Raw genomic sequence first — 16,496 nt, forward strand, 5'->3', positions numbered from 1 at the left:
AGCTCAGCACGGAAGTGTTTTGTCAGAATTTTTGCAAGGTTAATGGACTGAATAAACATATTAGTGGAATTACAGTATTTGTAATTTGTTTTGTAGTCTCAGATTTTGCTTTCTATGCATTAGGGTTCGTTCAGAGGAGCGTATAATACGGATTTGGGCTATCAGAGTAAAAATCATTCCACACACCGCTGTTTAGACGACACTTTTATCATAATCTATAGGTGCGCCAAAAAAAAAAAAAAGTTGGATTTGGTACAGGCCATCTGTATAGTATCCGATTCTTGAGGATACATTCCTATAATTAACCAAAGACGCTGCATTCGATCGCATACATTTTTAAATGTTAATGTATAAAAACAGATATCACACATACATAAATTATATATGAAAATCATCCATATTTTTGGGATGAAACTCAGGCAATTTTTCATTCACTACTAGATGAGTACCTAGCCTGTAGGAAATAATGTCTAATCTGCAGGCAACATATTATAGAGCTGAAAGAGCAGAGCAGGCTGATATATAGTATTGTGGGAAAAGGTTCAGTATCACTTGTATTTCACTATTTTACATCTTTGCTTTTTTTATGACTTGTTGTCCAGGGGGTTGAATTATTCAGTGTATATATGGACTTCCCTGAATTATGATGTCTACAGACACTGTCATAGATGTCAATCACAAAATAAGACCGCCCACTGGAATCCTGTGAAAAAGTAAGAGTAGGGATGAAAAAAATATAACCCAAGTTATGCTGAATCTTTTCTTACAAAACTATAGAACAATCTGCTCAGCTCCTCCTGCTCTATAACATGCCACTCACACACTCACAGATAGACTGCATATACAATATGACAGGTTTCCTCTTAGAGTAAGTAAACTCTCAGCTGTTTTATATATGTTTCAGGTGTAAACAGGTTACTTGGATGTAACAGCACAGACAATGAGGAGACAGTGGATCTTAACCAACACTATTTGACTTATATACATTGTTCTTAACGTTCTTATTATCTGTCAGTTATGCAACTACTAATGCCTTGTTGTCTCAGTTTAGCAGGCATCACTATCAGTACTAGGCCCATCCCCGTCATAGTCTCTGTAAGTAGCTCTGATCGTTACAATGGCCCTAGAGGGTCACCGGCATTTCCCACTAGGCCGCAAGTCCTAAATATGCGAGTCAGTGGGTATACACAGTGCTTATCGCCATCTCCGTTTCCTGAAGCAGGGACCCAGCCCCCACTCTGTACCATAAGTCTATGGCCTACAAAAATGGTCCTCTGCTACAGTTGGTTCATCTCCCAAGCATTGTTCAGATCTGGTCATGGTTTTCTACTGGTGTTGCTTGTGGTCTTCTACTGGCGTTGGTCATGGTCTACTACTTGTGTTGCTTACAGTCTTCTACTGGTACTGTTTATGGTCTTCTGCTGGCGCTGCTTACGGTCTTCTACTGGCACTACTTACAGTCATCTACTGGAGTGGGTCTTTCCTCACAGCTCAGGCTTTCTCCATCTGAACACTCTCGGATCCTATTGTGGTGATGGTGGCTGTATGTCTACTTGGTGGCCACATGATCTGCTTGGTACAGGTTCTGGTACCAACACCTCCCTTCTTGGTCTAGCCAGGCCTTTTATGTTTTGTAACTGCGACACAACTGTCACCTGACCCAGCGTCGTCTTCAGTCTCTTCCCTGGGAACATGCACTTCCACTATTAGGGTTCCTACTGCTACCACAATTCTTTTACTTTCACTTCTCTTTCGCCCATGACCAGAAGATGGCGGTGTTCGCTTGCAGTTACTCAGCTAAGCATCAACTGTGCTTATTTTCTCTCTTGCCCACTTCCTTACACAGGCACTTCAGATCGGTCAGGGACTGGGTCCTAAGACCCTTAGCAATTGTTCCAAAGTCCTCTTAAACATGGAGCTCAGGTGACAGGACCAAAAGCACAGATTGGCGTATGGATTTAATGGAAAGTCTTGACACACTGATCTTGAAAACTGAGGTGTGTATCTGCGCTTACAGCAATGTACTTCAACCATAGGGTCCAATGATAAAACAGCTTAGGCTTTCTATTGAATCCGTACTCAGTTCTGTGTGCATGTGTTCAGGCAGCAACTATGCTCTCTTGTCAACCATGGTCTGCATTTCTTGATGGACTTTTGTCAGATTGGTAGGGGTCTTGGGACCAGGACCCCTCTAATCTAAACAATTAAGTGCCTGCAACATAAATATTCAGTTTGCTGTAAGTTTGCACATCCCCCGGTTTTCATCATCATTTGCACATTTCCTGATAGTCATACATCACACTACTGGCTTTAGAGTAAGTTTTTAATAAATTGTTTAAAGGGGTATTCCTATGTTTTTAAATTGCTTTAGTAAGTTAAAGGGAACCGGACAGCAGAATTGTGCTCAGTAACCTACAGACAGTGTCAGTTCGGTGACGTTATACTGATTAAAATGATACCTTGGTTGATTAAATCTGTCTTGTGGTTGTTGTTTAATCTTTATTTTCAGTTTTGGGTTAATGATATGCTCGTGCTCCGGGGCGGCCTGTGGGGGGGCCGAGTTTGCATCTCGGCTTTGGGAAAATGGCGGCCGCGATCTCTAATGCGCACGCGCGGCTGCCCGCGGCCATTTTCCTGAAGCCCCGTGCAGCAGAGCACTCCATCTGCGCACGCGCGGCCCCAGGAAGATGGCCGCCCCCACCGATGCAAGGGATTACAGCGCAGATCGCGCACTGTGTCTTCACGTGGGCGCAGGGAAGTCGGAACTCTGGACATGCGCACACCACTACGCCACCAACGGAAAGCTGGGGAAGAAAAGAGCGCTGTGAACACGCCCACCTGACCAGACCAGCCTGATTGACAGGCGAAAACGGCGACTTTGGTAATGTATTTCTCAGCATACATGGGGAATCGGGGTACACTACATACACTATAGTAACGCACAGCGCAGGCCCTATTTAACAGTATTTATAGCTCAATCTCAAAAAACGGGGTGACAGGTTCCCTTTAAAAAAACATCCATTTGAAAATGGCGCCGGCTGCACCTGCACAGTAGCAGCTATCGGTGATCTGATAGCTGCTAATGCACAGGCGTCGACGCCGCCATCTTTCTAGAAAAAAAAATGTCCTCCTCCAAGATGGCGCCACTGGCACCTGCGCAGTAGCAGCTATCGGATCGCTGTAGAAGTAGCGTTCGCCGATGGTGGCGCCATCTTGGAGAAAGACTTTTGTTTCTTTAGCAAGATGGCGCGACTGGAACATGCGCAGTGGCAGCTATCGGATTTTTTTTATGAATAACAGGAGAACAGCAAACAAATTAATTATATACACACAGTACACGTGTGCATGCGCTAAGTTCATTTACATAGATATATACAATTTTATCTTGATATGTCCGAATGAATAAATGAATAAATGATTTTGCTATAAATGTTGAAATTGGTTTAGAAAGCCAACTTTATTATTCCAGCCGTATTAGCTCACTTAATATATTTGGAAAGGGGAAAAATGCTATCAAAATGTCAGCTGCTAATTTAATAGAAAAGAACACAAAGGCGCTACTAATATTCAGAGTCAATTAAATTACTCATGAAAGGCAGAAGGAAAAATCAATTCTTATTAAAATATAATTCCACGCCGAAGTAAAATAGTTTTTGGATAAAATGTTGAGAAAAGTGTAAAAGAATGTGCTCCACTGTCCTCCGAGATGGCGGGTCTACGGCTCAGTGTGTGTGCGTACCGATAATTCGTTTTTTTTTGTGACATTAAACTGATCTCTGCATTAACCTTAAAAAGCCAATTATTTCAACTGGGTCGTAATACACAATCATTCAGATCTATGGCTTTTGTGATCGTAGGAGTAGCATACTACCAGAAGTGGTGAACCAGGCTGGGGACAGAAGGCTGTAATGCAGCCAGATTTTAGCATCATATTCAGTTCAGTTTGGTACAGATATGATTATGAAGAAACATATCAACGTTCGATAACGGTATCCATCTAATGATCAAGTTCATGTTGGACAACTCTTCCGTAATATGTGGAAGGCTCCAGGAAAAAGACAAGACTTCCCGGACTCTCAAAGAGAGCTGTCAAACCTCCCGGGTCCCACCGAAACCTTCTAGAAATCAGCAAGTTGTGGAAACAGAGGCATGGAGGAGGCAGAGAATATGCATGAAGGGCATTGAGGGTCATGCCATCCAAAAGGGACAAAGCTACAACTCTCTCTCCAATGATAACCTCCAAAAGTTAGTAAGTATGGTCTAATTATGACTGGGAATAAAACTGTAACAAAAGGAGATCTGTCACATCTAAGAGAAAAAAATTTTCACCATCATCTTAGGAGAAGATTCTTTACTGTAAGAGCAGTGAGACGAAGAAATTCTCACCTTATATTGTGATGATTAACTAATTTAGCGAGGTCAGGATGTCCTGGAATGCCTTGAATTATATTATATATATGACAAGTTGCAGACTTTTTTAGACTATTGGAGAAGGTTTGTATGCTATTCTACAACCGTGGGAGGTCTGTAGTTTACGTAGCGTAATGTGGATGCTAAAGCAGACATACCGTATGCTTATAATCATTTACAACCCCTATAATTTGTAATATATATTGGATGAGATTACAAGACTCATAGCTTTTAGTTTAATAGTTTTCAAGGTTTAAGGTCGACTTAAGTCCATAGAGTTCAATCTATAGCCTGACGTGTTGATCCAGAGGAAGGCAAAAACTCCATGGGGCAGAAACTAATAGCTCTATAGTAGGGGATAAATTCTTTCCCGACTCCCCAAATAGCAATTAAACTAGTTCCTTGGATCAATGTCCAAACACAGAATCTACTGCCCATAACATGTAATATTATATTTTTCAAGAAAGGCGTCCAGGCCCCTCTTAACTTTTGGTAGTGAATCGACCATTACAGAGAGTTCCATAGTCTCACTGCTCTTAGAGTAAAGAATCTGCTTCTACAATTTTGATTAAACTTTCTTTTCTTTAGATGTAATGGATGCCACCTTGTCCGCGTCGACACCCTAGCTGGGTTATACATTTTGTGATTTGTAGCTTCCTGTGACTATAGCATCTGCATATTGATATTTTCTTGTGAACTACCTTTTAATTATTTATATAGAAAGCAAAAAGGAGGTAAAAATGTCCGTTATGTACTACAGACTTATTAGCGTAGGTCTGTGCATACAAGACAGAAATCCTACTCTCCATCCCATTTGTCAGGAGGAGTTAAATCTTGAATAAGTCAAAAGTGTCTTTAGAATTATTTTCTCAAACAGAGAAGGATCTAATAAATCTGATTTTCTGAAGTCTTGAGGATAATTCAGGTTTAGTGAACAGGCTGCCACGAAAGGTGGTGAGTTCTCCTTCAATGGAAGTCTTCACAGAGAGGCTGGACATACATCTGTCTGAGATGGTTTGGTAAATCCTGCATTGAGAAGAGGGTTGGACACGATGACCCTGGAGATTCCTTCCAACGCTAACATTCTATGATTCTATGATTCTATTCTATAATAAACAACCTTCTTATTAATCTGCTACTTTAAAGCTAAGATGTAATTACAACCCCAAGTCGGGGTTTTAATACATTGCATAATTTATATTATTTCTGCAGCACTGAGTTGATCCCTTTAGTCACATTAGATTATGTGTATACCAGGTCTACCTACTGATCAATATTCACTTATGGTTCACATGCTTTGGTCTTGGTTATATGAATGCTCATAAGAAAGTCTAGTAATAGCAATTTTATACAAAAGCAATGAAGTTCTATTACTGCAGAATGCACAAGTACCATGGAATAATCTTGGTACATTTACATGGGCCATCAGCCCACGTTGTTCTGCTGATTCATCAAGACTTTTGCTTACAATGAATCATTTAGATTAGCCCTTGAAATGTCCACGATGTCAACAATGGATAACAATGGATAACTATGGGGCAGTCCGTTTTCTGTGTGTAAGGTTCACATCTTCTTACAATACATAATACATATCACAGTCTTTTTCGTGACATTCAAACCTTTCAAAGCAGACAGAATTTTTCACTTTTTTTAATTGTCCTTTCTATAGGTGATTTTTTTTTAATAGGCCTACGATCCTTCTTCTGGAGCAATCACTATTCAATAGTCTCATTAGCATCGCTTAGTTTAATTAATAATTATTAAAAGATAATATAGGTGATACTTGCCCTGAAAGACCCCATACACATTAGATTAAAGTTGGCTGAACCCGCCGATATCAACAGAGCATGTCAGCGATGACAAGGATACGACGGTTGGGATCTCAGTGACCGATCCTTATATTTTGCAGGGAGATAAGCCATTGCCGGAGGACTCTGACAGCGACTCTCTCATAGAGTACACAAAAGCCCTCTACTGAGCCATGTCTATAGTAAAGATAGCTGTCAGACAAAAAATCATTCTCCTGTTCTATCACGTAAATAAGAGCCTTAAGTCTACTTCAATTCGCAATTTTTACAGGACAGACTGGCATTTGGCAACAAATCAAATTTATTTTGTAAACCCTATCTTTTAGAATTTGAAGCATTTTCCCATATTCCCAAAACTCAAAAGAATAACAGTCAGCAGGGATATTATTTCCGGAAGAGATTTTATCACTATTTATCACTATTCATGGATAAGCCGTTAGGCGGAGTAGTCAAGAAGTCCATGGTCAAAAGTCAAGAGAGTACATCATAGACAGAGGGGTGTGACTGTTTAATCGGTCATGTACTGTAAAATTTGAATTCTGCTTTTATTTTCCCAAAATGGATCCAAAGCTAAAAATACTTATTGGAAATGTGAACAGAGCCTAAGAATAAAGGTATAAGATTGTCCGAGCGTGATAACTTTTCAGTCCATTTTTTTTTTTTTTATTTAAAAAGAATCGTCATCATTCTTACAAATTATGGTTTGCGGTCTATAAGCGTAAGCTAGTACAGACTGACAAAGTAAGAAGCAAGATACAATTGTCTCAGGACATAGGATTCGTGTGAGTCTCTAACTATGCACGTTGAAATAGAGAGCTAGCATTTTCCTGGATCTCCCCTTTTGTTTCGGCCAATGTACACTTTTCAATCACTTAGGCTCCATTGTGCTGGTTCACACAAAGTACATTACCCTTGAAAAATCCTAAATGAAAATTAAATTATAAATGAAAGAAAGTTTTCAATATTGTTTGTTAATGCAGGATAAAAGCATAATTACAAGTAATTAGCAAAGCCACACGTACGCATCGATGCTAACACCGAAGAAAAGGCTCTTAAGTGGGCATACTGCCATTATTAAGAAGGCCTGTGACCTGAAGTGTACCCTGCATTTGCCAAGAATAAAGAGCTCTAAATGGACTGGTTGGCGTTCATGGGGAAAAGGTAATATGGGAGATAGTTGTGGAAATAGTCTAGGCTGAAGAAGACTTGCCAATAAAAGCAATAAGGATTTCCTAAAAGAATCATTTGCAGTAATTAGATAATGCTGAGAACAACAGTGCAAGTCAGTGTATGATGTAGATATTCACATCATTATATGGAGCTCAATTGACCACTTATAAGAAACTTTCACCCGTGATCTTGGGTATCATGAAAATGTTTGGGAATACTTGCCACCTTGCCTGAGATGGACAACCCTTTGATGCAACCTATGCAGCTGCATAGGGGCCAAAGAGATAAGGTGTCACTACTAGGTTTGAGCGACTTTGACTTTTTTAGGGTCGAGTTGGGTTTCGCGAAACCCGACTATCTCAAAAGTCGAGTCGCGTGAAATCGGCTGATTATGGCGAAAAGTCGGGGATCGACCGAAACACGAAACCCAATGCAAAGTCAATGGGAAATCTCTCTCTCTCTCTCTCCGTCCCTGAACAGAAAAGCTGGTGTTACACATTGCAAATCGCTACAGCGCACAAGCGACAAGATGGCGATAGACGTCCACGCCCCTAAGACCTATGTCATCACTCTGCCCACGCTCCTTCATTGGCTGAAAAAATGGCGCCAAACGCGTCATACGAAACGCGACTTTGGCGCGAAGATCGCCGACCGCATGGCCGATCCCACACTAGGATCGGGTCGGGTTTCGTGAAACCCGACTTTTGAATTTGTCCGATCCGTTTCGCTCAAGCCTAGTCACTACCACTTCCAGATCAGGTGGATCTCCTTTTTTTGAGAGTGCCATATCGGTGTAAGGAGACTTATAGGCCTTGCAGTGCTCCTCTGGGAATTTAAATATGCAAATAACCTCTTCAGAGAGGGAGAGGACTGGAACTTTTGTGCCACCTACTGGAATAAGCAATCCTAAAAGTCTTTATAGACCTTATAAAGGGCCTTGCCACATGACTTAGGATAAGAAGCCAAACTGGAAACTTAATTTGGAGACATGTTTCAAAGTGTTCACCCCTCATCAGTGCAAAGCAGGAGAGCTGGGTGAGAGGCTTCTAATAGGCAGCCTAAAGGTCTAACCCATATCTGCAAATGGAGTGTGAATAGGTGTCAGTAGTAGGTGTCACTACTGTTCCCATCGTCTTCCTTTCTCTTCCCTGCTGTTTCTACACAACTAACATCTTTCCCTTCTTTTTTAAATATCACATCATAGTCTCATCATTATTAAAAAAAAAAACAAATATATTGGCCTGTTTTGCGCTGCTAACTACTGACTTGTGGGAGCGTAAGAAAGCCTGGATCCTAGCTGACATATGGACAAATTTACCTGTGGCAGATTTATTGCAGAATTTTCTGTGACAGTCCTGTTCACTTGCAGAAATCTATTTACTTACTGTAAAGCTCATTTACGGTTGTACAAATTTCTGCAAGAAATCTGCGATGTTAGAATACACCCTAATAAAGGCTTTTGGCACTTTACGCCGAGCCCATTACCATCCTTCCTGCTTCCAAAAAAAAAGATGAATATATATTTCTAAAAAAAAAAACACACCAAAAAGTTCCAGTTTTGTTTTATTTCATGAACTGTGTGTTGTTTAAAGTGGTTGCCTGATCCTCATTAATAGGAAGAATTGCAAAGTGCTTGTAAAAACGAGCAATTTTGTATTTGAACTCATAAAAATCCTCTTTGTTCTGAAAAAAAACGAATTAATTCTATACATCTCACTGCCTAGAATGCTAGCCATCCTCCAGTCCCATAGTAGCCGGTTAGGAGAAAAGAAAGGTCCAGCACTCATCTTGAAAGGAAAAAAAAAATATTGAAATATCTTTAGCCTTGATTAAGAACCATCAAAATGATATTGGTATGAAACGCGTAGGATGATAATGTTATTTTAGTTTTAATTGGATTTTTTTTTTATCATATTGGATTTTAATCTCATAAAAAAATTGATTCAGATTTTTTTTTTTTTTATCTTTAAAGACGAATGATGGAACTTATTTTTTTCCTAACCATATAACTATATAATGGCACACACTGGCTTGCTGAGACCAGCAAGTGGCATGAACTATTTTAGGTATTTAATTCTTGGAAGGTGAAAAGGATTTTTTTTTCTCTTTTTTCCTACTCATAGTGGCAAGGACCCTGGATCTGGCCCGTTTGTCTCCCTTCATTTCTGTGCTGCAGAAGCGACGCTACTAGTGATGAGCGAATATACTCGTTACTCGAGATTTCCCGAGCACGCTCGGGTGTCCTCCGAGTATTTTTTAGTGCTCAGAGATTTAATTTTTCTTGCCGCAGCTGGATGATTTACATCTGATAGCCAGCATAAGTACATGTGGGGGTTGCCTGGTTGCTAGGGAATCCCCACATGTACTGTACTTATGCTGGCTAACAGATGTAAATCATTCAGCTGCGGCAAGAAAAATTAAATCTCCGAGCACTAAAAAATACTCGGAGGACCCCCGAGCGTGCTCGAGAAATCTCGAGTAACGAGTATATTCTCTCATCACTAGACGCTACCCCTGTTAGCAGTCTGTGAAAGCACATAGTCTGGACCAGTGACGTGAACATTCCCCTTGATCCGAACTGTTCATCTTCAGGAGTGCAAAGCAGGAAGATCTAAGGAAGATAATCTGAAGGAAGAAGATGAGATAAACCGCTTGATGGGAATCTGTCAGCAGATTTTTTGCTATGTAATCTGAGAGCAGCATGACGTAGGGACAGACTCCCTGATTCCAGTGATATGTCACTGGCTGACCCAAGTCTTGTTGTTTCAATAAAATCAGTGTTTTATCAGCAGGAGATTATCACTTCAGGACTAGTTGTCTCCTGTCTTGTAGTCCTCCTGCCCTGTGTAACCCCGCCCCCACCACTGATTGGTAGCTTTCTTCCTATACGCAGTGTGCGCAAAAAGCTGACAATCAGTGCTTTGGACAGGGTAATTCGCAGCTCAGCATTCAGAGCTCTGCTAGATCTACAGCAGACAAAATTGTGATTGTATCAACAGTGCAGCAAGCAGCCCAGTAAGGCTGCCGTCACACACTCAGTATTTGGTCAGTATTTTACATCAGTATTTATAAGCCAAAACCAGGAGTGGAACAATTAGAGGAAAAGTATAATAGAAACATATGCACCACTTCTGCATTTATCACCCACTCTTGGTTTTGGCTTACAAATACTGATATAAAATACTGACCAAATACTGACCGTGTGACGGCAGCCTAAGTGATACATCGCTAGAATCAGGGGCTCTACCCCAACATCATGCTGCTCTCAGATGGGGTTGATGGACTAAATTATGATTTCTAAATTACCAGGACAGGTTAATAATCAACAAGTAACACCACATAGTCCTTTATTACATTTTTGATGATATACTGCATGCTGCTTTTTTACAATTGTACAGTGGGACACACATTAAATTACTAATTATAATGCTACAGGGAGAAAGTGTAAAAGATTCTTAGTTATATCATAACGGTCACATAGATGAAGGACTAATATGAACTATAACTTTCGCTTTAATCCATATCAATTTGCTATTAAGATTAGTTTGTGTTGTTGAATGTTTCTCTATTTTATTATTTAATGCGTATAACCTGCCCAGTAAATAATATTCACTGCTGCAAAGGTTGCTGGGAAAAGCGCCCGAGAATAGACATCGATTGTATCAGCATCTATGGGCTTCAGATACATGTTCAGTCTCCTTTTTTTTTTAGGCGTCTGCTCACGTCCGTGTTCATGTCGTCGTCTGACTTCCGGGAGGTCCCTCATTGTGCTTGGAATGATTGTCTCTTTATATGATTGCTTCCAATTTACTCCCAATATGGAAAATGTGAATGAAACAATGGCGTCTTTTCCATCCTGAAGAGTCGCCTGAAACAAAGGATGATCATATCACTATAGCTACAAGTATTAAGAGGAATGTTGCACTCAATAATAATCAACGCAAAGGCTTTGGACACTTTGAAGTGGAAAAAAATAATAATTTTTCATATATTAGTGGGTACATCTAGTTAATAAAATTGCACTACGTTTCATTCTATAATTTTCATCTCATCATTCATTTACAGATCCCGTATGTGCAGTTTGCAGCCTGGTTCAAGTTTCAGATTTTTCTCTTTTGGGAGTGTCTCTCTCTGTAATATAGGCTGGGTGTGAGTTCTGTGTACATCCAGGGTGCTGAGATTTTCATTAGCTCATATATTTGCATTGCTTGTATCTTGTCATTTCCTCTTTGTGTGCTTTTCTCCTTTTCTATGGACTGTTTTCTTTGCCCACGTTGAGATACTTTCCCCTCTGTGCACTACTATGGACGTGTGCAACACCCGCTGCCTCTTCTCTACTGCTATCTCCATCACTGGGAGAAGAGAGGGGAAGAGCGGAGAGCGGTCAGAACTGTTCAGGCGCACAGAAGCATTTGTAAAGGCCACAAATATATTGTCTGGCTCCTCCCTTTTCCGTCTCCTCCCAGCACTACAGCAGGTGATTGACAGGACTCTCTCTCGTGTGTACATAGAACAGATCTGTCAGACATCTACAGAGGCGCTGGGAAGAGCTGGTGTGTGGCAAATTCAGATGCCCTAGTACTTATTACCTGGACCATGACTCCGAAATGCACCCATAGACAGCAACAAATAAGCTGTATTTCCTGAAAACCAGAGAACTCTATTGATAAAGAGTCCCATATATACAGTTAGGTCCATATATATTTGGACAGACACAACATTTTTCTAATTTTAGTTATAGAAATTACCACAATGAATTAACCCCTTCGCGACATGCGCCGTACTAGTACTGCGCTGCCGGCACTGCATTTGTGCCAGCAGCAGTACTAGTACGGCGCACCGATCACCGCGGTCTCGCGCTGAGCGCCGCGGTGATCGGGTGCGGGTGTCAGCTGTATATGACAGCTGACACCCCGCAGCAATGCCCACGATCGGCGCTATCGCCGATCGCGGGCATTTAACCCCTCTGATACCGCTGTCAGTAGTGACAGCGGCATAGAGGGGGATCGCGCAGGGACGGGGGCTCCCTGCGCTCTCCCACCGGAGCAACGCAATGAGATCGCGTTGCTCCGGTGACCCGGAAGGAGTCCCCGGATCCAAGATGGCCGCCGGACTCCTTCCGGGTCATGAAGTGACCTGGCTAGCCGGCGCCTGCTGAGAGCAGGCGCCAGAAAGCCAGCTAAACGGCATGTCAGATCGTTGATCTGACAGTGTGCTATGCACACTGTCAGATCAACGATCTGATCTAATACAGAGATGTCCCACCCTGGGACAATGTTAGAAAGTAAAAAAAAAAAAAATAGAATGTGTAAAAAAAAATAAAAAAAAATCCCCAAATAAAAAAAAAAAAACATTTCCCAATAAATCCATTTATTTATGTAAAAAAAAAAAAAAACAATAAATGTACACATATTTGGTATCGCCGCATCCGTAACCACCCGCTCTATAAAACTATCCCACTAGTTAACCCCTTCAGTGAACACCGCAAAAAAAAAAAAAAAAAAACAAGGCAAAAAACAACGCTTTATTATCATACAGGCGAACAAAAAGTGGAATAACACGCGATCAAAACGACGGATATAAATAACCATGGTACCGCTGAAAACGTCATCTTGTCCCGCAAAAAATGAGCCGCCATACAGCATTATCAGCAAAAAAATAAAAAAGTTATAGTCCTGAGAATAAAGCGATGCAAAAATAATTATTTTTTCTATAAAATAGTTTTTATCGTATAAAAGCGCCAAAACATAAAAAAATGATATAAATGAGGTGTCGCTGTAATCGTACTGACCCGAAGAATAAAACTGCTTTATCCATTTTACCACACGTGGAACGGTATAAACGCCCCCCCTAAAAGAAATTCAGGAATTGCTGGTTTTTGTTCATTCCGCCTCCCAAAAATCGGAATAAAAAGCGATCAAAAAATGTCATCTGCCTGAAAATGTTACCAATAAAAACGTCAACTCATCCCGCAAAAAACAAGATCTCACATGACTCTGTGGGCCAAAATATGGATAAATTATAGCTCTCAAAATGTGGTGATGCAAAAACTATTTTTTGCAATAAAAAGCGTCTTTTAGTGTGTGACGGCTGCCAATCATAAAAATCCGCCAAAAAAACGCTATAAAAGTAAATCAAACCCCCCTTCATCACCCCCTTAGTTAGGGAAAAATAATAAAATGTAAAAAAATGTATTTATTTCCATTTTCCCATTAGGGCTAGGGTTAGGGCTAGGGTTAGGGCTAGGGTTAGGGTTGGGGTTAGGGTTTCAGTTATAATTTGGGGTTTCCACTGTTTAGGCACATCAGGGGCTCTCCAAACGCGACATGGCGTCCGATCTCAATTCCAGCCAATTCTGCTTTGAAAAAGTAAAACAGGGCTCCTTCCCTTCCGAGTTCTCCTGTGTGCCCAAACAGTGGTTCCCCCCAACATATGGGGTATCAGCGTTCTCAGGACAAGTTGGACAACAACTTTTGGGGTCCAATTTGTCCTGTTACCCTTTGGAAAATAAAAACATAGGGGATAAAATATCATTTTCGTGGAAAAAAAATATTTTTTATTTTCACGGCTCTGCGTTATAAACTGTGTTGTGAGTTCTGTTTTTGGGCTCCCTCTGGTGGTTACTGATGGTACTGGGTGATTTGTGTTCTGCTGTCTCTGGTGTCCACCTGTTCTATTAGGATTTGGGAGTTTCCTATTTAACCGGGCTTTCTTGTCATTTCCCCGCCGGCTATCAAGGTTATCAGAGTGTTTTGTTACCTCAGCTTCTGGCTTCAGTAATCTTCAGGACAAGCTAAGTTTTGATTTTTTTTTTGTTCCACGTTTTGCTTTATTTTTGTCTTGTCCAGCTTGCATATAATTGTCTCTTTGCTGCTGGTTGCTTTAGTGGGCTGTAATTGCTCCTCATGTTCCATGAGTTGGAACATGAGTTCAAGTAATTACAGGATGGGTTTTTTGAAGGGTTTTTTGCTGACCGCGCAGTTTACTTTTGTATCCTCTGCTATCTAGTTTTAGCGGGCCTCATTTTGCTGAATCTGTTTTCATACTGTGTATGTGCCTTCCTCTCATTTCACCGTCATTATATGTGGGGGGCTGCTATTTCTGTTGGGTATTTCTCTGGAGGCAAGAGAGGTCTGTGTTTCTTCTAATAGGGGAAGTTAGATCTTCGGCTGGTGCGAGACGTCTAGGATCAACGTAGGCACGTTCCCCGGCTATTGTTATTTGTGTGTTCAGGTTTAGGGTCGCGGTCAGCTCAGGTTCCATCACCCTAGAGCTCGTTGGTGCTTGTCCTTTTGTGATTCCCTGCCATTGGAATCATGACAAAACTGTAGTGAAACACTTGTTGGTTCAAAGCTCTCACAACACATCTAGATAAGTTCCTTGGGGGGTCTAGTTTCCAATATGGGGTCACTTGTGGGGGGTTTCTACTGTTTAGGTACATCAGGGGCTCTGCAAATGCAACATGACGCCTGCAGACCAATCCATCTAAGTCTGCATTTCAAATGGCGCTCCTTCCCTTCCGAGCTCTGCCGTGCACCCAAACAGTGGTTCCCCCCAACATATGGGGTATCAGCGTTCTCAGGACAAGTTGGACAACAACTTTTGGGGTCCAATTTGTCCTGTTACCCTTGGGAAAATAAAAACATAGGGGATAAAATATCATTTTCGTGGAAAAAATTTTTTTTTATTTTCACGGCTCTGCGTTATAAACTGTAGTGAAACACTTGTTGGTTCAAAGCTCTCACAACACATCTAGATAAGTTCCTTGGGGGGTCTAGTTTCCAATATGGGGTCACTTGTGGTGGGTTTCTACTGTTTAGGTACATCAGGGGCTCTGCAAATGCAACATGACACCTGCAGTCCATTCCATCTAAGTCTGCATTTCAAACGGTGCTCCTTCCCTTCCGAGCTCTGCCATGCACTCAAACGGTGGTTCCCCCCCACATGTGGGGTATCAGCGTACTCAGGACAAATTGGACAATAACATTTGTGGTCCAATTTCTCCTGTTACCCTTGGGAAAAAAAAATTGCGGGCTAAAACATCATTTTGTGGAAAGAAAAAATGATTTTTTAATTTTCACAATGCTACATTCTAAACTTTAGTGAAACAATTGGGGGTTAAAAGTGCTCACCACACATCTAGATAAGTTCCTTAGGGGGTCTTCTTTCCAAAATGGGGTCACTTGTGGGGGGTTTCCACTGTTAAGGCACGTCAGGGGCTCTCCAAATGCGACATGGCGTCCGATCTCAATTCCAGCCAATTTTGCATTGAAAAGTCAAATGGCACTCCTTCCCTTCCGAGCTCTGCCATGCGCTCAAACAGTGGTTTATCCCCATATATGAAGTATCGACGTACTCAGGACAAATTGCAAAGCAACTTTTGGGGTCCAATTTATCCTTTTACCCTTGGGAAAATAAAAAATTTGGGGCAAAAAGATCATTTTTTGTGAAAATTAATATAAATTTTTTTTACGGCTCTACATTATAAACTTCTGTGAAGCACTTGGAGGTTCAAAGTGCTCACCACACATCTAGATTAGTTCCTTAGGGGGTCTACTTTCCAAAATGGTGTCACTTGTGGGGGTTTCCACTGTTTAGGCACATCAGGGGCTCTCCAATCGTGACATGGGCTCTGATCTCAATTCCAGCAAATCTTGCATTGAAAAGTCAAATGGCGCTCCTTCCCTTCCGAGCTCTGCCATGTGCCCAAACAGTGGTTTACCCCCACATATGGGGTATCGGCATACTCAGGACAAATTGTACAACGACTTTTGTGGTCCAATTTCTCCTGTTACCCTTGGTAAAATGAAACAAATAGGACCTGAAGTAAAAATTTTGTGAAAAAAAAGTTAAATGTTCAATTTTTTTAAACATTCAAAAAATTCCTGTGAAGCACCTGAAGGGTTAATAAACTTTTTGAATGTGGTTTTGAGTACCTTGAGGGGTGCAGTTTTTAGAATGGTGTCACTTTTGGGCATTTTCTGTCATATAGACCCCTCAAAGTCACTTCAAGTGTGAGGTGGTCCGTAAAAAAATGGTTTTGCAAATTTTGTTGCAAAAATGAGAAATCGCTGGTCAACTTTTAACCCTTATAACGTCCTAACAAAA

At 41.1% G+C, this 16,496-nt stretch overlaps 1 protein-coding gene across 3 annotated transcripts in view; it reads right to left on the reverse strand.

The window, feature by feature from the left end:
* Window positions 1-10,718: 10,718 nt before the first annotated feature.
* Window positions 10,719-16,496, reverse strand: part of GABRD (gamma-aminobutyric acid type A receptor subunit delta) — a 45,383-nt gene continuing 39,605 nt past the window's right edge. For all 3 annotated transcript variants that reach the window (XM_069740928.1, XM_069740927.1, XM_069740929.1), the window contains one exon: window positions 10,719-11,256. In XM_069740928.1, coding sequence (XP_069597029.1) covers window positions 10,966-11,256 — 291 coding nt within the window. In that variant the 3' untranslated portion in view covers window positions 10,719-10,965. The remainder of the gene's footprint in view (window positions 11,257-16,496) is intronic.

This window comes from Ranitomeya imitator, chromosome 10, assembly GCF_032444005.1.
Source record: "Ranitomeya imitator isolate aRanImi1 chromosome 10, aRanImi1.pri, whole genome shotgun sequence".
NCBI classification, from domain to species: Eukaryota; Metazoa; Chordata; class Amphibia; order Anura; family Dendrobatidae; genus Ranitomeya; species Ranitomeya imitator.